At 42.5% G+C, this 22,545-nt stretch overlaps 1 protein-coding gene across 8 annotated transcripts in view; it reads left to right on the plus strand.

Annotated features, from left to right (window-relative positions):
- Positions 1–17,287: 17,287 nt before the first annotated feature.
- atxn10 (ataxin 10) overlaps positions 17,288–22,545 on the plus strand; it is a 264,516-nt gene continuing 259,258 nt past the window's right edge. For all 8 annotated transcript variants that reach the window (XR_013580227.1, XM_078568304.1, XM_078568303.1 and 5 more), the window contains exon 1: positions 17,288–17,451. Coding sequence is in view for 7 of the 8 variants with exons in the window: in XM_078568304.1 (XP_078424430.1) it covers positions 17,309–17,451 (143 nt within the window). In the remaining variant the exon portion in view is untranslated. The remainder of the gene's footprint in view (positions 17,452–22,545) is intronic.

Below are 22,545 nucleotides of genomic sequence, written 5' to 3' on the forward strand. Positions count from 1 at the left end.
AGGAAAACAAATTGCATGTTAGCCTTTATTACAGAGAGTTTACTGTAATTGTATTGGGTCTTGGTGAGACAATGCCTGGATTACTGTGCACAGTTTTAGATCTCTGCATCTAATGAAGGATATACCTGCCTCAAAGGAAGAGCAAGAAAGGTCAATTAGAGTGATTCCTGGAAAGAGGGAATTGTTTTATGAGGGGAGATTGAGTAAACAGGATGTACATTCCCTAGAATTTGAAAGAATGAGAGGTGAGGCCCCCAAGCAGTCAGAGAGAAATAGAAGAGCAGATATGTAGGCAAATTTCAGAGAAGTTTAAAAATAATAGGGTAGTAATAGTGGGGGATTTCAACTTCCGCAACATTAACTGGGTTAGTCATAATGTGATAGGTTTGGAGGGAGCAGAATTCTGAAAATGCATCCAGGAGAGCTTTTTAAGCTAGTACGTAGAAAGTCCAACAAGAAAGGGAGCGGTCCTGGACTTAATTTTAGGGAATGAAGCCGGTCAAGTGGTAGAGGTATCAGTGGGGGAGCATTTTGCAGATAGTGATCATAACTACGTTAGATCCAAGGTTGCTATGGAAAAGGACGAGGATGGGCCAGAAGTCAGAGTTCTAAATCGGGGGAAGGCCGATTTGAATAAGATCAGATATGATTTGGCCAGAGTGGACTGGGAGCAGCTATTTTTAGGTAAATCTGCATCAGAGCAATGGGACTCACTCAAGAAGGAAATGGGGAGAGTACAGGGCCAACATATTCCAGTAAAGGTAAAGGGTGGGACCAACAAATATAGGGAATCCTGGATATCGAGGGATATACAGGATTGGATAAAGAGGAAAAGGGAGGCTTATGGCAGATATTGAGGGCTCAAAACAGTGGAAGGCCAAGAGGAGTATAGGATGTGTAGGGGGGAACTTAAAAAGGAAATTAAGAGAGCAAAAAGGGGACATGAAAAAACATTGGCAGGTAAAATAGGGGAAAATTCAAAGTTATTTTACAAGTACACTAAGAGTAAGAGGATAACTAGGGAAAGAGTAGTGCCCATTAAGGGCCATAGTGGTAATTTATGTGTGGAGCTGGAAGACGTAGGAAGGGATCTAAATGAATACTTTGTGTCAGTGTTCACAAGTGAGGGGGAGGACGTGGGTATGGAAATCAGGTAGAAGGACTGTGATATAATTAAAGAAATTAGCATAGAAAGGGAGGAGGTTCTAAGTGGTCTGGCAGCTTAAAAGTAGATAAATCTCCAGGCCCGGATGAAATGTATCCCAGGCAGTTGAGTGAGGCAAGGGAGGAGATAGCAGGGGCACTGGCAATAATTTTCAATACCCACAGGAGAGGTGCCAGAGGACTGGAGGACAGCCCATGTGGTACCATTATTCAAGAAGGGAGGAAGGGATAAACTAGGGAACTACAGGCCAGTCAGTCTAACCTCAGTGGTGGGGAAACTATTGGAAGAAATTCTGAGGGACAGAATTAATCTACACTTGGAGAGGCAGGGATTAATCAAGGACAGTCAGCATGGTTTTGTTAAGGGGAGGTCATGTCTAACCAATTTGATTGAATTTTTTGAAAAGGTGACCAGGCGTGTAGATGGGGGCAATGCATTTGACGTCATCTACTTGGAATTCAGCAAGGCTTTTGATAAGGTCCCACATGGGAAACTGATAACGAAGGTAAGAGCTCATGGGATCCAAGGCAATTTGGCAAATTGGATCCAGGATTGGCTGAGTGACAGGAAGCAGAGGGTGTTGGTCGAGGGGTGTTTTTGTGACTGGATGCCTGTGTCCAGTAGGGTTCCTTAGGGATCGGTGTTGGGTCCTTTGCTGTTTGTGGTATATATAAACGATTTAGACTTGAATGGAGGAGGGTTGATCAGTAAGTTCGCGGATGACACGAAAATTGGTGGGGTGGTAAATAGTGAGGAGGATAGCCTTAGATTACAGGAGGATATAGATGAGCTGGTCAGATGGGTTGATCAGTGGCAAATGGAATTTAATCCGGGTAAGTGTGAGGTGATGTACTTGGGCAGGACAAACATGGTACAGGAATACACGATGAATGGTAGGACTTTGGGAAGTACTGAGGATCAGAGGGACCTTGGTGTGCATGTCCACTGGTCCCTTAAGGTAGCGGGACCAGTAGATAAGGTGGTTAAGGAGGCATATGGGATACTTGCCTTTATTAGCCGAGGCATAGAATATAAGGGCATGGAGGTTATGCTGGAACTGTATAAAACGCTGGTTAGGCCACAGCTAGAGTATTGCGTGCAGTTCTGGAATCCGCATTATAGGAAGGATGTGATTGCACTAGAGAGAGTGCAGTGGAGATTTACCAGGATGTTTCCTGGGCTGGAAAGTTTTAGTTATGAGGAGAGATTGGATAGACTGGCATTATTTTCTCTGGAGCGGAGGAGATTGAGGGGGGACATGATTGAGGTGTATAAAATTGAGGGGCATAGATAGGGTAGACAGGGAGGAACTTTTTCCCTTGGTGGAGGGATCAATAACCAGGGGGCATAGATTTAAGGTAAGGGGCAGGAGATTTAGAGGGGATGCGAGGAAGAAATTTTTCACCCAGAGGGTGGTGAGAATCTGGAACTCACTGCCTGAAAGGGTGGTAGAGGTAGAAACCCTCATAACATATAAGAAGTATTTGGATGTGCACTTGTGATGCCATGGCATACAAGGCTTTGGGCCTAGTGCTGGAAAATGGGATTAGAATAGTTAGGTACTTGTTTGACTGGAGCAGACTCAATGGGCCGAAGGGCCTTTTTCTGTGTTGTAGACCTCTATGACTATGATCTAATTGAAGCATATAAAATTCTTAAGGACCTTAATAGGATGGATGTTGGCTGGGGTCTAGAACTAGGGGTCACAGTTTCTGAATAAGGGGTTAGCCATTTAGGACTGAGATGGGGAGAAATTTCTTCGTTCAAAGCTTTATGGATCTTTGGAATTTTCTATCTCAGAGGCCAGTTAAGACACTGTTGACGAATATATTCCAGACAAAGATTGATAAATTATTGAATACTAAGGGAATTAAGGCATATGGGGATAGTGTGGAAAGGTGGAGTTGAGGCAGAAATCAGCCATGATCTTATTGAATGGCAAAGTGAGCTCAAAGGACTGAAAGGCCTACTCCAGCCCCTAATCCTAATGTTCTTAAGAGCTATCAGACCAGGAGTCTAAGTAGCTTTCCTCTATGGAGACATGCAAAGAAAAGGAAACAAAATGGAACAGTGAAGCTCAACGTAAGCTTGAGTAACAGCACTTCATTTTTTGATTAGCCGCCTTACAGCCTTATGGACTCAACAATCAGTACAACAATTTCAGACCATAAACTCTGTCTATTGTGTTTCATTTTCTTTCCATGTTTCAGTTTTTCTCTTACTTTCTCTTTTCTCTTATTTTTGCTTTCAGGCGGCAACACACCTGTTTCTTTGCTTTTTTGCTCTTGCCCCATCACCATTCCCTTTGGCCCAGTAAGAGTAAGGGCAGAATCATTCCAGATTTGCACAAAGTGCTGTAGCAGGCGGGAAAAAAGTCGATTTACTTGCCGGCTGCAATGGCAGGTTTTCGCACCGTTTTCATCCCCTTCTCGCCTCATTAATTATTCAACCACAGGGAGCACGCCGTTTCACTGCCGGGCAGTCTCCAATTCGCCCTCTATGCCATCACTTCACGGCTTCTTCATGCTGGGCGCCATATTTAAACTGCAGCCGTGTGAACATGTCTCAGTGCTTCCAGCCCAGGACTGCTGCACAGAAGACATGGCCCTGAAAGTCAAGAAGACTGCAACCCCCCTGATTCAGTGACGTGTTCCTGGAACACCTTTTGGATGCGTGGAGGCCCGTTGTGATGTCCTCTACCTCCTCTGGCCGCAGGAGGTGCAGCAGCATTACCAATCCGGCTTGGGAGGTGGTGCTCAGTGCCAACGTTGCCCCAAGAGATCAGCCATCCAGTGCAGAAAGAGGATAAACGATCTCATCCGTGCCACCAGGGTAAGTCAAGCATCTTATCACTCTAAACTCACACACTCATAAGCCTATCAAACATTCACTGGCATCTCACTCACTGCCAGCTCAAGGGACATCATCACTCACTCTCCCACACACCTTCACATCTCCATCCAGCCTCATCTCCTCTGGAGATCGCCTCCTCATCCCGTCCATGGCTCCACTCAGCACGCACACACATACGCTTGGTATCCTTCTCATTTGGCGGGCATAGCCTTGCTCACACTCTCTCCAGCTGTCTTTATGTAGGCCAAGATCGCACACAATAAAAGGGAGGGGTCCCAGACCAGGGGTGGAGTGCTGAACATCAAGTTCCTTACTCCCTTTGAAGACCGCACATCAGAGCTGGCTGGAGAGGATGTGGGCTGTTCCTGCGGCAACAGCGAGGTCGGTGCCAAGCATCCAAGTGAGGATCATGCACCAGATCATCCCTTTGGCAACTCAGCTGTGTACCGTGGCAGCCTTGCACTAATAATCTCCACTTTCTCTCACAGGCACATGTGCCATGTCGCCCTCAGGCAACCTTGGCCCCAACTCCAGTGCCGATAGCACCTTGGATGAGGACCCCGAGGACAGCACCCTCAAAGACCTATCACAGTGCTCACCTACATCCTCCATCAGCGCAGCGACACATGCCTCGGTGGGACCTACATGTACAGCAGGCTCAGGTTCACTATCTAATGAACACAGCACACAATGCGTTCCACAGCAGGTGGAGGCAGGGACACCCGAGGTTGCTGGCACTCAGAGGACCGCTGGAAGCAAGGGATCTGCTGAGTCTAAGTCAGATGATGAGCCTCTGGGTTCAGTCATCAATCAGTTGTGGGAGCTGCAGCGACAATCACAGGAACAGCAGGAAGGGATGACAGCGCACTCCTCAGATTGCAAGGCACGATGGAGGAGGCCATCCGCCTTTAGTCCAAGGTGATTGCGTCGCCATGCCAATGAACCGAGGTCAACATTGGCAGGATGGTGGCCATCATGGAGACTTTGGTCCAGGGCATCTGTCCTACATTGCTGCGTGGGTTGAACTCCATCACTGATGCCATAGTTGGCCTCCAACAGTGTCAGCGTGAGAAGGGTGAGAGCTGGATCTCACTCCAGTCTCCCCTCCTCCTCAAGGAGTCAGCCAGGGGCCGTCAGCGACCCATAGGGAGAAGGACCAGCAGCTTGACACCCCAGGGTCATCCACTCAGGTGACTCCAGGAATGTCCAGCCAATCCAACTCCCTTCTTTCTGTGCATCCATCAGCAGCACAGGCGAGGAAGGTGCACCTGCCCCACAGCAGGAGACCCAAAACAGGGCCCTCTATGTCTTAGCCCTCCAGAGGACACCTGCTAAGGTCACCACAGACTGGGCGTGGCAGTCAGCAGGTTGCCTCCACTTCCACTGTGGATGTTGGAGGAGCACTAAGACGTAGTGGCAGGGTTAGGAACGTTAAGAAAATGTAGTTTCACCGCATGGGCACAGGCATTAATCACTTGTACATAATGTTGACTATTGTAAATAAACTCCCAACAATGTTACCCTGTCTATGGCTCCTTGTTATGATGAGCAGTGTTCTTGTCAGTCTGAAGTGAAAGCTTGATTCCTGCACAGGGTAATGACAGGTGTCTCAGTCCAGGGCCTCCTCCCTGTGCTTTGTGCAACCTTCCCAGCATACTGATGGTGAGCCTTCACAGTCATTGGACACATCTGTCATGCCTGTACCTCGATGGGGCTTATCACTGCTGCCAGAATGGAGGCACAGAGTTCTGTCATTTTTTCTATGTGCTCTCAGCAGCTTTGAGGGGCAGCTGGCTTTAATGTAATCTACTTTGTATTGAATAATTGATACATGAGAATGATTATAAGGTTGCCATCCATACAGGAGTTAAGATAAGTCACATCATAAACTTTACCAGTGGTGTTTAAGTGGTTTAAAAACAACTTTCATGATGACATTACAGATTTTAAATTACTCTAATTTATTTAGTCGAATTTGGTTGTTTTAATACTAGAAAATCAAAGGGATGGAATTGGTCCTAGTTGCGTCCCTTTTATAACCAGAAGACATGCGACCTGAAATTGAGAATTTTCAGACATCCCTTGTGGCTGCCTGTCTCAGATATTAGGCCACCTATGTATACAAAATGACAAGCCCAATGCCTGTTTTTGGATCCACCTCACCCAGGATATTGGTGTTCCAATGAGCGAATTAGACATCTGGCTCACTTGGTATGGATATAGCCTAGGTACCAGCTGCTACTGAAAAGGTGAGTTTTAGAAACTTTGTAAAAGATTCATGTGTAGCCATGAGTAGCAGGAATGCTTTTCCTGACTCCATGAAACTCCCACCAGCCATAAATGAACCGCTCCTACTGCTCTCTTTCCACCTCTCACTCCTGTTCAGAAAGGCAAGTGGCTCAAAATTAATTATTACAGAAGGGCAAACTCCCTCTGGAGGTACGACAAGTGCCAAAGCTCATTCAGATTATTTAGAAAAGCCCAGAGGCACAATTTCGAGCCTGCATTGGGATCTACTGTTTCAGGTGCGCATTGCATTTGCAAAGTCGCCACCTTCACATCAAAACCAGGCACTGATGAATTTCTATCCCAAAAAGTCACTCCATATTTTTAATGTTACTAGCAACAGATTAATAATTAAAAATGACAATATGATGTAATCTGCAGATGAGATGCATGAAAATGGAAAAGATCATAATATTGGACTAATCAAGTCACTTCGTTGTCTTAAATTGTTTTGAAATTACAGTTCTTTTCTCTGACACTCTATAGTTACTGGCACCAACAGAAGTGTTAAGGCCAGAATTCAAGCTTAGAGCCATATGGTAATCAATTCCAACTATTTACTCAGGTCTCTTGTATTATTCACGTGCACAACTTCAAACCACTGGTTCGTCATTATGAAATTGTGCTAATATGGAGAATGAAAAAGATTCCCTTAATTTTTTTGTGACGTGTCTGTGATCAATTACAGTTGGGGGATGGGATAGGAGACACGACAAGAGGAAGAGAGGTAGCTGAATGTTTGCAAAAGGAGGCAAAAATGAACAGCTTCTGATTTTGTCACTAATTATTTGTTTCAACCTGGTATTTAAAAGGATTAAGAAGGCAGATGTACCTCTGATATGCTTGTTATTACAGATGACTGATAAACCTGTGCCTTTGTATAAAATGATGAAAAGGAGCCAACTGCTGATATCTGCAGACTAGAATTACGATTTACATATAAATGTCCTTCTAAAGCCAAGCCAAAAAAGCCACTGAAATGAAATGCTAATAACTAATTTGCTTTCATGTTTTAATCTGTATATCTTAATTAACCTGTTGCTATTTAAACACATGAATGCATTTTTTAATATTAACTATTTAACTACATTTACAAAAACCTATTATTGTAAGAGGTTTTACACACCTGTCTCCTGCTTAGGTCCCCTGGTAACATTGCTCTGACAGAAACTGAGATTTTATCTTTAATTTTAAATAACTCGAGTTAAAATGGAAGCAGTGCACCCTCACTATTGTTCCTAAACAGAGTACCAAAGATGGTCCATTTATGGAGAAAAATGGAAAATATTTATGGTTAAAAATAGTTAGGTCCAAGTTACTTAATGAACCTTTTAACATATTTCAATTGTTAATAGGCGCCGATTACTAGACAATGACATGGGCCAGAATTTTCTGGTCATGGCGGGCAGGACACAAAATTTGGTGTGATGGCAAAAGTCAGTTTTCTGCCGGTGGGAAAATAAGTTGGTGTTTTCCCCTCCTGACTTTCAGGGCGGTCTAATGGCGGGTCACCTTACCCATTGATCCAGTTCCAAACCACTTTTGCATGCATTTCCATATCATGAATACTTATTAAAAATCCAATTAGCCAGAATCACATTCTCCCTCCAAACCTAATTGCCACACCATAGGTGCGTGAATCAGACTGCATGGTGTGCACCTAGCGACCCTTCACTTCATTGGAAACTTTGAGGTTTGTACATGCAGCATTTGTCTACCTTTAACTGCACTGCTCCCATATCTCACAGCTGCTCTGATTCTGCGCCAAGGCTGCACATTGTCAGGCAAGACCAGCAGGAAGGGATAGGGTGGCAGGCCGCAGGCATGAGTAGGGGGGGAGGGGAATTGACTGGAGCAAATATGGCGAAGAGGGAAGGCAGAGGCATGACTGGGGGCGGGTTTAACTGGAGCAAGGGAGGGAAGGGGTGGACACAGACGCATGACTGGGGAGGGGGATTGGCTGGAGTGAGTGAGGGAAGGGGTGGACACAGATGGGGGGGTGGGGTTTAAGGGAAGGGGGGGAGAAGTGTGAGTCCATCCTGAGACTGTGCGGACCACATTGTCGGGGGCAGAATGTAAAGGCAGTCCCACAGCTGTGCAGACCACCTTGTTGGGGGCAGAATTTAAAGGCAGTCCTGTGGCTGTGTAGACCATGCTACAGGGCTATGCCTGGCACGCATGTCTTGATCCCGGCCCAGGGAGGGGGGAGGCCTGTCTGTGCAGTGCACCGCATGCTATTCAGGTATGGTCAGTTCTTCACACATTTGGATCCTGGGGGTTGGTGGCTTGGTATTGGGCAGCAGATGGCACTCCCAATGTCAGGGGAATCGATGGTCCATGGGGAGAGGGTGTCCCTGTAGGTCACTATAATTATGGCCTCAAGATGGGGAAGGGTGAGGTTGACATGGACATGGGGACATTGAGAGTAAATGGTTCAGAGAGTAGGACAGGAATATTAACAACAATGACGATGGGCTCTAGGGTTAAAAGGGGAGGCAGGAGAGTGATCGGAGGAATGGAAACTTGGACATGGTGAGAAACGAGGAGGATAGGAGGAACTTGAATGGTAGCAGGAGGAATTTGGAAGCATGTCTCGAAGTAGAAACAGAGCAGCATCATTTCTACAGCAAGATGCAATGATACAGTGGAAAAACAACTTTGGAAAAAAATCGCCAGGGAAGAGTCTGAGGGGGTGTGGGAGGAGTCAACTACTGCAATTTTGAGCCAATTGAAGGGGCATCCTAATAATTACTGGCTGAAGACATGGAGATCAAGGCTCAGCTGAGAGATGTTAAGATGAGTCAAATATCAATTGAAAGATCTGGGCACCTTAATTCATGTTGCGCATTTTTTGCAAGAATCCTTGGGGCTTGGGGCAACATTTGATCTGGTCTGATTGACCATTTGTCCATCACAGAGGAATATGGAAAGGTAAGAAGGATTAAACTATTAGGGGGACACAGCTGCAGGACAAATGCAACATGCTCCAGCCAGCCCTACACATTGTAGTTGGGATGTTCATGGCTTACAAGGCTGAACGCTTGCAGTCATTAAATTAGTGCAAGGCTGGCAATGTAGTCTAAAGAAGGCAGTCTGACAGTGCCGTGACCCAGATCCAAGCCTCTTTTTTTAATTCATTCATAGGATGTGGGCGTCGCTGGCTGGGCCAGCGTTTATTGCCCATCCCGAGTTGCCCTTGAGAAGGTGGTGGTGAGCTGCCTTCTTGAACTGCTGTAGTCCATATGGTGTAGGTACACCCACAGTGCAGTTAGGAAGGGAGTTCCAGGATTTTGACCCAGCGACAGTGAAGGAACAGCGATATATTTCCAAATCAGGATGATGAGTGACTTGGAGGGGAGCTCCCAGGTGGCGGTGTTCCCATCTATCTGCTATCCTTGTCCTTCCGGATGGTAGTGGTTGTGGGTTTGGAAGGTGCTGTCGAAGGAGTCTTGGTGAATTCCTGCAGTGCATCTTGTAGATGGTACACACTGCTGCTACTATGTGTCGGTGGTGGAGGGATTGAATGTTTGTGAATGAGGTGCCAATCAAGCAGGCTGCTTTTTCCTGGATGGTGTCAAGTTTTTTCAGCGTTGTAGGAGCTGCACTCATCCAGGCAAGTGAGGAGTATTCCATCACACTCCTGACTTGTGCCTTGTAGATGGTGGACAGGCTTTGGGGAGTCAGGAGGTGAGTTACACGTCGCATGATTCCTAGCCTTTTACCTGCTCTTGTAGCCACAGTATTTATATGGCTAGTCCAGTTCAGTTTCTGGTAAATGGTAACCACCCCCAGGATGTTTGTAAATGCTTTGTCATGTCGGGGGGGAGGGGTACTCAGCCTCCGGTGATCCTTCAGGATGTGCTTCAGCTGCAAGGGCAGACCTGAGAATGGCATGCATGAAATGAGGGCAGCCCAAGCGCTTCACAATGGCTTTCTAGCTTGACGGTTGAGGGTGTTCATTGCAGGGTAAGGTGCAATCATGTCTCTAATCTATTTGTCTACAGGAATAAGGAGAACTGCAGGATGCAGGCTGCAGCAAACGCTAACTTATTCATGGCTTGGATGAGACTGAGGAGAAGAAGGGCTTGTCGCTGTCAGGGAAGAGCCTCGCTCTGAGGAACATGGGCCATGACAGTGGAAGGCAAAGCTGCCAGTGGAGCCCCATGAAGACCCAAATGCTGAGGAGGAGAGACAAATTCCATGGAGGCAATTGGCATGTCCCAGGATATAGAAGACACCTCTCATACTTGGAGATGAGCGAGAGACAGTGCCACAGACACCTTCGCTTGTCAAGGGATGTGGTGGGTCATACCTGCCAGTTTCTTCGGGAGGATCTGATGCCACATGGACTGGGAGGCCATCCATTGCCAGTAGCTCTAAAGATGACTGCCGCACTGAACTTTTTTGCATGTGGCTCATTCCAGGGCTCCAATAGGGACTCCTGCGAAATATCGCAATCCTCATCTCATAAATGCAACATGCATTTACGGTCATAAGGGAGGTCATCGATACCCTTTTCAATAAAGCACACAATTTTGTCCATTCCTTCATGGATGAAGCCAGCCAGAGCAGTGGGATTTGCAGCAATCTCTAAGTTCTCACAAGTGCAGGGTGCCATCGATTGCATGCATGTGGCCTTAAGAGCTCCCTGGCAGCAGCAAGATTTATCAATAGAAAAGGCTTCCACTCTCTCAATATGCAGCTGATCTGTGATCACCGAAAGCAGATTATACAGGTTTGTGTGAGGTACCCTAGGAGCTCGCACAACTCACACATCTTGAATCACATGCAGGTGCCATAGATCTTTGAGGGCTCTCAGTGCAGTCAGGATTGGCTCATCGGTGATAAAGGGTATCCCCAAAAGACATGGCTAATGATACCCGTTTGGCAGTCACAGGCTGCATCAGAGGAAAGGCACAATGCAACTCATTCTACACCACGTTCTTTAATTGAGCACACAATTGGCGTGTTAAAGATGCATTTCAGATGTCTGGACCAATCAGGCGGCACTCTCCAGTACTCTTCACAGAGAGTGCCCCAAATCATCGTGGTTTGCTGCACCCTAAGCAAACTGGCACTGCAAAGAGGGATGAGTTGCCACATGGAAACATGGAGGATGAGCTCCTCGGATGAGGATACAGAAAGGGGTGACACTGAAGAGGTTGAGGATGATGACACCCCACAGGAAGAGGCCATTGGACGGGCAAGATGCGGCAGATGTGCCTGAGACCCTTATAGCGACAAGCTTTCAGGGCCACTAAGGTTAAGACTAGCTCATACAGGCACATTTCACCTGTCCCTTCGATGCTGGGTAGACATGAAGACCTTCTTTGTTATCCTCAATATCTCAATGAAGGGCATCAATCTCAAAATGAGTAGCCAAAATTATGCCTCACGATGGCCTCATCCTTGGAAGGCAAAGCTGCCTATGGAGCATGTGGCCGTTCTGTGATGGGATAAGAACTCCAGCCGCACAATTTGAAATGCTCAATCTAAAGCAAGTAGACATGTTGCTTTCCTTTCAAGCATTGCGCCAACATATCACTGGCCATGGCAGGCTTCAAGAGGCAGAAACGCCACTGCAAACATCAATGCACTCATGACAGTATGCCTGGAGCATTGCAAGGTGCCTCAAGGAGGAAAATTACCCATCACTGGTTCTCGCTTGACTGTCTGAGGACGGATCTAAATCCGGATAGCGGCATTTCTCCAAATGCCATCTCTTATGCATGATTAATGGTCAGGATTCATCCTGATGCTGAGCTCCCAGGATGGCATTGCTCTTCAGGATGCTGTGATCTGTCACTCTACAGAATAGAAGTGAGCCTGTGAGTCAGGTTACCTTTGTGTGCACAGAGTGCTTCAGCAGGACCATCATGGGATCATTGACAAGCAAGCATGGCCCTGCATTCGTCGGGAGCTTACAAAGTTCAGGTCCAGCATTACCTTGGCATCTGGGAGAGACATGGCCCAGTCAATGTCAACGCAGCATTTAAGGATAACTTAGTTCCCTCGTAAATACTAAATACCACTGAGGAAATATGCAGGAGCTTCGCTCTCAACCCATTACAGTCCTTCACGTTTTCATTCTACCAGAGTGCAATGTATACGAGGAATTCTAATACACTGATGGCACTGTCACATTCAGAGATTCATGTTGATTGGTCTTATGAGACCTAGCACAGAGATTCTGTAAAGCCAGGCTAGCCAAACCTTCAGGAGTGAACTAGCATCCTCACATGTAATAGGCCGGCAACATGAAGTTAGGCATACACCTATAATATCGCATACTTATTGTCATCTAGTAGACATTTCAAGAATCACCAAGTGGAAACTGATAGGCGTTTGGTAGTGTAGAACTTGAGCATTAACAGTGCCATCAATGTATTAGAATTCCTCGTATACATCGCACTCTGGTAGAATGAAAAAAGATCCATTTTGTTAAAGCTTTTTGTCTTGCATTCATCATGACAATTCACAAGAATACACTATAAGGGAAAACAACAAATTTATACCATATCAGAAAACAGGGCTGATTTGCTTGGCAAGTGGGCTCTGATTGGTAGAGTGTTGCCATGGAGAATGCACCAGTTGATGGTGGCTGACAGTTAACCGCCAATCATTGTTTGAAATTTAAACAAGGCAGCTTGACTTTGATTGGTCAAAGCATTGCCCTGAGGAATGAACTAGCAAATGGTTGTCACTTATTTTGTTTAGCTGAAACAGGCTCAATGTGTGTACAATTTCCTTCTGTCTGCAAAAAACAGGGCCCCTGTGTATTAATGTATGTAGCTTCCAGTACACGCAAATGTGCCACACTGCGAGCCCGAAAGACAATCTTAAATTGGTTGTCAGCGTAATCCTTAGCACACTGAGGATTATTTCCCAATTGTTATCCAATCGCAGAAAGTTGAAGTTCTGGAAGTTGTTGTGAGAAACACCATTGTAAGAAGTTGTCAGGTTTCAGTTTGTACATTCATATATGTTAGAATTACATGGGATACTTTTTTTAAAGCAACATGATCTTTATAAATAGAAGAATGAAGAACTATATAAATAACTCAAAATGTGCATCTAAATTTTTCAACTAATTCAAAATAATCTAAATGATCCAGAAAAGTTCATAAAACTATAGAAAAATCACAGGGAGGACTGAGAAGGAGGGCTGAATTATAGCGTTGAATTCAATGTCAAATCAGGTATATAAAGATAAATATAGAGAAGGAAAGTAAGAATGGATTAAGTGAGAAAAGACGCAGAAAGGGAAAAGGAGAAAAATGATCCTAAAATTAAAAACCTGACATTTTTAAAATATCCCTGGAAATTTATTTGGTGCCAGAGGCTAATCAGCAGTCATTAACACTTATCATGTCATTCAGAGGAAATGGCACTTGGAATGCCAAGACATAATTTTCTGCAATGAGGCAATTAATGGACAAATACAGCAAGTTTCTAAAACACAGAGAAGCTAAGGACAAGACACTATATTTTTGAAGCTGACAGTGGAGTGGACAGCAACTTTAGGATATTCACATTTAACAGCTGATCTGCTCTTTGCTTGAAGTTGCTGCACAATTTACACAGAAATAACAGCAAGTGGTGTTTGCGTTATTGTTATTCTGACAGAGTTCTAGCCCAATTTCCTTTGAGCCATTGGTTGGGATTGTTTTCTTCAGTGGAATTCTAACCTAAAGCTAATATAACATCTCATTTCAATATCCCAACCCTGGATAAATTTTTAGGGCCAGACTGATTAGTATATTTTAGGTAACATCCCAGCAGACTTCCCATTCCTGCTGGATGTGGACATTTGTGCTGACAGGCTTTGAGTACTGTGATGGAGTCCCTGGTTTCAAAGGTTCTATTTTTTCAGCCAGACTGTAATGAAAAAGGGAAACTGAGAAAAGAAATAACGTTTCCAGTTTCCAAGGAAACCAAGACTGAAATTGAGATTGGAGAGCAAAACCTCTGGAGAGACTGAAACTGGTAAAAACCATCTAAAGGAACACAGGGCCATCAGAGCTCAGATGATGATCCCAGTAGTGCAGTATAGGCAGGCTGAAGAAGAGAGGCTAGATCCAGAAGCTAAGAATAGGAAAATATATAGTTGCTGCAACTGTTTCTGTTACATGAAGTTAACATTGGTAGATCTACGCTGTCCAAACTGAGTTGAGCAGCTGGGGATCAGGCCAAATCCTAGAAGAGGAGCTACCATTTAATGTGTAATTTATAGTTTATATTTAACTTAAATTTGCCTGTTAATTCATTGTAAAGAACATATATTTTTATTTCTGTTGGACTGTTGTAAAGAACATATCTTTTTATTTCTGTTGGGCTGTGGATTAAAATTACAATGGCTGCAGTTTGAAACCGTGTGAGGGATATATATAATATTGACGTCCTGGAACAGAGTGTGCCATGAAAGACAGGATAGTGCCAAGGAGGAGTCCGGTCTAATGGGGAACTGCCTGGCAACAACATTTTAATTGGCTCCTAACCAGGTGACTAGGATTTGTGTGAGAGTAGTGCAGAGAAGAAGCTCCTAGCCTGAAAAGAGAGAAGAGCTAAAACCTCTTTATCCTGTGTGTGCAAGATTCCAGTAACTCTACAATGACAGCCAGCTGTTTTTTTCTCATATCTCTGTAACCTGCTCTTTCTCTGAAAAAGCCCGTCAAGAGGAAAAGGGGAAAATCACCGTTAGAGACATTGAAAAGCAAGTGCTCAACCAGTGAACTAAAGACTGAAAGTGCTGGGAAGAGCACCTCGTGTCATCAACAAAAAACTGAAAGGATAAAAGCAAAATACTGTGGATGTTGGAAATCTGAAACAAAAGCAGAAAATGCTGGAAAAACTCAGTAGGTCTAGCAGCATCTGTGGAGAGAGAAACATAGTTAACGTTTCGTGTTCGTATGGCCCTTCTTCAGAGCTCTGTTTAAGAGCTGAAAGGAATTTGGAAGACATCGATCAAAATCAACCCATCGAATCCTGTACTCCAGAATTGGTGCTATTGAACTGTTTTATTCCGCCTGTAAAATCCATGTTTTTGTGTGTCTTATGTGTCTTGTATGTGTGTGTGTAGGGATTAAGAAGGGGTAGAGTTTAAGTTATAGAGTTAGGAATAAGTCGTTCATATTTCTTTCTTTTGCCACTGGTTAAAGACAATTTGTTCAACAAACAGTTATTTACTTATTAAGTTTATAAACCTGGTGCTCATATTCCGTTAACCTAAACAAGTAGGTGGATTGAGCAAACTTTTCACATTTGTCATGGTTCAATGAGCAGTGGGGCTTGATATTGCAGCGCACTATCCCTAGTGAGTCACGACATCATGTTTAACTTATGTTGATTCTGAGTTTTAGTGTATAGCTTGTGATGGTCCATGTGCTTTTGGGGGAATAAAAATTATATTTTATTTGGGGTGGTGATCCCATTAAGAACTAGGTTTCTTTTGGAACTGATTAATGGCAAATCACCTGGCTTCTAGTAAATGATCACGTGACCAGGTTGCTTGTAAGATAAACATCAGCAAAAAAAGTCAACATGAGTTAATTAGGGCAGTTCTGTGTTCAAGCACAACAAGTGGGCTGCAGGCGAGAAAACATCTCTCAACGTTCAGTTGAAGTTTTCTGGGTTGGCTAAAAGAGAGTAAAACTCTTGTAACTGAAGGACTCCTAACAGCGAGTTGAACTTCTGGAGGAGTTAGAGGAGATTTAAAGGGACAACCTTGCCAGAAGTGAGCAAAAGGCCCAAGAAATATCAACCCTTGTACGAATCTTCAAAGCAGTATACAGACCAAGTGATCCATTTTCCAATTTTTGAAAAGTATCTGACTTAAGTTTTGGGGTGTAGGTCTAATGGTGTTGAAGGAAAGTGGATTTAAGCAGTTTGGCTGAGTTTATAAACTGAGTTCATTGTATTTTAATATCTTTAATGTAACTGACTTTAAAATAGAGTGTAGTTATTAGGATCCATGTTCTTTGATTTTGGAGTAGTAAAATTATTTTGTTTTAAACCATGAACCTTGTGGCTTCATTCATTTAAAAAACACCTGGGATTTCAGATCATTTAAAAAAAACATTACTAATCTCTAACAAGATAGTATTTAGTGCTTGCTTTGTTTGACTCTTGGAGAGTAAAAATTCTTTTGTTTTAAGCCTTGTGGCTTCATTCTTTCAGTAAATAACTGGGATTTCGGATTTTGCTTTTTAAAAAATTACCGGTCTTGGCCAAGATCAGAATGGTACCTAATCCATCATAATATGGTAGACAGCAATTAACCTGAAAGTTTTAAATAATGTTTGGGGGGATCCTTCCTGCTGACCAAAACATGTTCAGCTGGGTGAGGTTAAGAGTATTAGCTGGAACAGTCAGGTTGAAAATAGCACCAAGAAAATAGCAAAAAACTGCGGATGCTGGAAATCCATAACAATAAAAAAATAAAAAATACCTGGAAAAACTCAGCTGGTCTGACATACGGACTCGAAACGTTAACTGTATTCCTCTCCGCAGATGCTGTCAGAGCTACTGAGTTTTTCCAGGTATTTTTATTTTTGTTTTGAAAATAGCACTGTTGGCATCAAATCAAGCTGACTGACAGCAGGATCTGCATATTTCTGCTGGATGCTCTCACCGCCAGCGCTAACACTCTTCCCAAAATGATGTCCAGTGTAGCCCTCACCAGAAACCTGCCTGGGTGTCAATCTGGGCCTGAACTAGCGGCATAAACCGAATTTTGCGGCCCTTATTTCTTTTTAACTGCACACCGCACATTATCCGTTTACCTCTATCCTACTCTCCTCTTGGCCAGAACAGGCACAATGATCTCACTTTCCATCTAGAGGGTATTCCGCTGTAATGATCCCTTTATCCAGAGTTTAATATCGTGCTGTTGTGGTGAAGATTCAGTTTGGGTCAAACTTCAAACGCCGCCGCCCCCCCCCCAAAATGGACGCCACGTCGCGTTTGCGTCATGACGCCAGTCTCGCAGCTGCTGTGGAATGCAAGATGGCGGCGCCTAGTTTGTCGGTCCCTGAATTAGCAGCTCGGCTCAATGAGTTAACCCGGAGCAGCCAAAAAGAGGACCTTGTGCTGGTTGCTATGACATCAATCCAGAGTTTGACTATCGCATTCAGAGAGCAACAGAATAGGTGCGTCAGTGAGTGGTTGAACTAAATTACAAGGGGGACTGTTTCTATGTTCAGGCTTCAATTAAAACGCAGGTGTCTGACTATAATAAGTGACATTAGTGAGGGTTTTTTATTGCTAGAATTTTCCTAATGCGTTTGCCCAGGAAAGCTTACTTTTCGGTGGTATATGTCCTCACCTGTTCGTTTCCCTCGTGTTAATGCTATCTTACACATTCAATGGGGCGAAGACACCCTCCTCAACATTTGTTCAAGTTATGGCTTTTTAAACAAACCTTTGGGATGCCATCAGTTAAATGTTTTTTTGCTGGAAATACAGTTAAGTATTGATATTAAGAAGTTGAAGGGAATTGTCAGGGAAAAAAAGTAATTGAAATTTTTATACACATATACTTCTCTGATAAAATTAATCTTAAATCTGATTTCTTTGGGATTGTGTATATATTACAATACACATGTAGATAATGCACTTAAAGTAAAATGCCGCAAGTTGCTTCACAAATGATTATCAAATAAAATTTGACAAGAGCAACAAAGTTATATTAGGACATGTGAGCAAAAATGTAATTAAAGATATAAATTTTAAGGTGACACAGGTGTAGAGGAGGAGAGAATTTTGAAGCTTAGGGCCTTAACAATGGAAATGACAGCCACCAATGATGGACTGAAGAAAATGGGGCATGTGCAAAAGACTAGAATTGAAGGAGGGTTATAGTGCTGGAGGAGTCTACAGAGGTGGGGAGGGGGGAGCCCATAAAGAGCTTTTTAAATAAGATGAGAATCTTAAAATCGAAGTGTGGCCGAATTGAGAGCTAATGTGAGTGATAGGTAAAGGAGACTTGGTGCAAGTTAAGATATACGCAGCAGTGTTTTTGGATGAGCTCAAGTTTATCGAGGGTGGAAGATGGGAGGCTGGCTGGGAGGGCAATGAAATAGTTGAGCCTTGAGATAACAAAGGCATGGATGATGCTTTCATCGGAGGAGAGTAACGGTGCTATAGAGGTAGAATTAGGCAGTCTTGAAGATGAAGAGGACATGGAGTTGGAAGCTCAACTCATGGTCAAATTAGATGGCAAAATTGCAAACAGTCTGGTTAAGCCTCAGACCAGCTCTGGAGGGGGTGGTTAGGGAATGTATTTTGTGGCAGAGACCAAAGACAATGGCTTTTCCATGGTTTCCCATGTTTAATTAGAGGAAAATTTTGCTCATCCATTACTGAAAGACCAACAAGCAGAGGTGTTGAGGTAGAGCTGAGTGTTGTCAGTGCACATGTGAAACATAACATGTTTACATAAGGAGAAGCAATAGTTACATGATATATGTGCACTTGCGTTGCTGAGAAACTAATAATTCAGTTTATCTTGCACAATGGAATAAACATTTGGATTTATTTTTTATAAACATGCATTCCTGTCTTGTTTATGGTAAGTCAGATAAAGTGCTGTTTTATAAGAACAGCAACACATAGCATTTAATACACTCTAGATGCATGTTTCTTTTAAGGCTAAAATTGTCATTTTTTTTGGATTCTTGAAATTAATGTTTAGGTTGATTAGAAGCCAGGCTTGCATATCAACACTACATACTTATATAGATGGATCATTCTAATTTTACGTGCTAAAAGCAATCACTCTCACCTTAAATCTTTATTTACCCCACCTCAAATGTTTTTCTTCTATTCATTTACCAATCTACTGCTTTATTTCTTTCACGTCCTATCTACGTGCTTGCATGGGGAATTCCACAAAAGATCCATTTTTTTTGTAAGTCTTGTATTTAGTATGTGCTTCCTGTAAATGCCACTTTTGCTGCTCTTGCTTTCTGTCATTCTTTATGAATTGGATCAAAGTTAAATAAAAGCAAATTAGAACTGGAGATGGGAAGTTTATGAATCGAAAGTAAGGAATGTGGTTAGAAAATTAGAAAACAGTGAGAAAGCACATACGTTAACAATCCTGAATGAGTCAGGAGAACGTACAGATTTTTTAAAAAAAGATAAAACAGTTGCACGTTTTAAAAAAGTATTTTTGCACCCTTTAATCCACAACTTCTCTCTCTGGCATCAAAATTTCATGTTTCACAGTAACATAATTACAGTTACACATTTAATTGTGCTTTGCACCTTCTAATAAAGTTTTCCTTCATTTAAATTTATATATCAAGGTTCAGCCTATATCAGAAGTTTGTTTTGACTGGATACTTTCCTCAGAACAGGTGAAGGGAGTTATCGACCACACATGTATTCTGAACAAGTGCAGTTTTTAGAATTTCACCAGACTGCTAGGTATTTCTGAGTTGAAGGTTGAGCTGAGTTTCCCTCATTATATGAGGAATAGTGTTTCTTTTTCCAAGAGAAAAAACTTCAAAATAAACTAGAGTTTGAGTTTTCAAAACTTCATCACAAGCAAAGTTTGCATTTTAAACTTTTAAAGTTCCACTTCAGTTCGTTAACACCTATGATTAATGAATTTGGGTAGCTCCTTGCTAAATATGTCCTACAATTTTCCAGTAATTGTGAAGGAATTGCTTTGAACTACTATATGTTCCCTTTCTGTAGTTTCCCAATTCACATCCAATTCCTGGCCGAGAGCGCACATCAGCAACCTACTCTCCAATCACTGTCAATACCACAAAATAAAATGAAATAATGATCAGATAATCTCTCTTTAATAATGTTGATTGAAGAATTCCCTAGTCGTTCTTCGAATAAGGTCATAGGATTTATTATGTCCACGTGAAAGGACAGAATGAGCCTTACTTTAATATCCAGTTTGCTAAGTTCTTGCATTAAACTTAACTTGCAATCTTTTCTTTAGGCAAGCTATCTGAATATTGGCCTGTAATGTCAGGGTAGTATTTGAATTTCAGTGGAGAGTTAGTTGTTGATCCTTTAGCCTTAATCAAATCCACAAAACTCTCTTCTTTTAGATGGTGTGTCACAGTTCTGCCCTTAGCTTATAGGCTGTTTTGTAGTTCATAGTATATTGCAAGCAATCTGTTTTGGCTCTCTGATCAAACCATGTCAAACCATGAATGAAGCTGGCATCATCCAAATCTTTGGATATGTTGATGCCTTGAAATGTAAACATTGATTCTAGTTCCATTTTTGCCCTTATGTCATGTTTAATTGATACATTGGAGCCACTTCAATTTTTTTAAGCAAAATGACACCGTTAAACTTTTACTTTGAATACAATCAAACGTCAGTACAAGTAATTGTTGAATTTGCATCTTTGCTGCGTTGTTTATAACAAAATAATGACATTTCCTCTTATTTTTAGACAGATTTTCATCTTTAACCAAACTAAATAAGCTTAAAAATGTTGGAAAAATAAGGTATTGCGCTATTTAAAATAACATCAATAAGTGAAACAAACTTATTAGATACTCTTGATTTTGGCAGCTGTCCGGATGTAAGCTTTGCTGTTGAACTCATTTCCTGCAACTGTTTATAAATCAAAACTGGCACAAATGCCTTCCTTCAACTAATGCTACTCAAGTACGCGATGAAGTTCTGTATTTTAAAAATTGATCTATTTTGCCGCCTTGGGCTCATTTAAAACGAGGTTTGGCATTAAGATGTTGCGCATCTAAATTTTGAGCCTTCCAACGTCATAAAATAAAAGATTTTGCAGCTTTAAGGTCTTGACTTAAATTTTTCTTTAGTTTACAAACTAAATCTAAATGCTAACTTTATTGTGACTTAGATTTCATTATTATAAGACATAAAAAATTTAGTAATTATAGTAAAACAACATATTTTGTGCTACTTTTATGTTTTACTTCTTGTGAGTTGATATTTTTGACCTGAATATCATTTTAATTTGGAAGTTACTCTAGTTTTTTTAAAAAGCTACAGGTGGGGTGGCAGATTTTTCAAGTTGGGAGCGTAGTCTACATGCAAGATAGAAAATTATTCCTAAGGAAGGGTTCAGCGATAGAAGTGACTCATTTGAAGAACATATAAATTAGGAGCTGGAGTCGGCCATTCTGCCCCTTGAACCTGTTCTGGCATTTGATAAGATCATGGCTGATCTGATTGTGGCTTCAACTTGACTTTCCTGTCTACCCGCAATACTGTTTGACTCCCTTACTAATCAAGAATCTATCTAACTTCCCCTTAAAAATATTCAGTGACCCTGCCTTCACTGCTCTCTGGGGAAGAGAATTCTGCAGATCAATGACCCTCTGAGAGAAAAAAATTCCTCCTCTCTCTTAAATGGGAGGTGCCTTATTTTTAAAATGTGCCCCTTAGTTCTAGTCTCTCCCACAAGGGGAAACATCCTCTCACCATCCATCCTGTCAGTTTCCCTCAGCATCTTATATTTTTCAACAAGACACCCTCTCATTCTTCTAAGATCTAATGGATACAGGCCCACCTGTTCAACCTTTCCTCATAAGATAACCCCTTCAAGCCAGGAATCAATCGAGTGAACACCCTCTGAATTGCTTCCAATGCTATTATATCCTTTCTCAAGTAAGGAGACCAAAACTGTACACAGTACTCCAGATGTGATCTCAACAATGCCCTATATAATTGTAGCAAAACTTCCCTACGTTTATATTCCATGCCCCTTGCAATAAGTGCCAACATTCCATTTGCCTTCCTAATCACTTGGTGTACCTGCATACTTACTTTTGTGATTCATGTACCAGGGCACCTAGATCCCTGTGTACCACAGTGTTCTGCAATCTTTATCAATTTAAATAATATGCTGCTTTACCTTCTTACATGCCAAAGTGGACGAGTTCACCTTTTCCCGCTTTATACTCCACCTGCCAATTTTTTGCCCACTCACTTAACCTATCTAAACCCCTTTGTAGACTCTTTATGTCCTCTTCACAATTTAATTTCCTACCTATTTTTGTCATCAGCAAATTTAGCAACCATACATTCAATCCCTTCATCCAGGTCATTTATATACATTAGTTGAGGCCCCAGCATCTCTGTGGCACTTCACTGGTTACAGCTTGCCAACCAGAAAATGTTTCCATTTATTCCTACTCTCTACTTCCTGTTAGCCAATCAATATCTATCCATTATGTAAAAGTAAAATACTGCAGATGCTGGAAATCTGAAACAAAAACAGAAAATGC

This window comes from Cetorhinus maximus, chromosome 22, assembly GCF_964194155.1.
Source record: "Cetorhinus maximus chromosome 22, sCetMax3.hap1.1, whole genome shotgun sequence".
Classification (NCBI taxonomy): domain Eukaryota; kingdom Metazoa; phylum Chordata; class Chondrichthyes; order Lamniformes; family Cetorhinidae; genus Cetorhinus; species Cetorhinus maximus.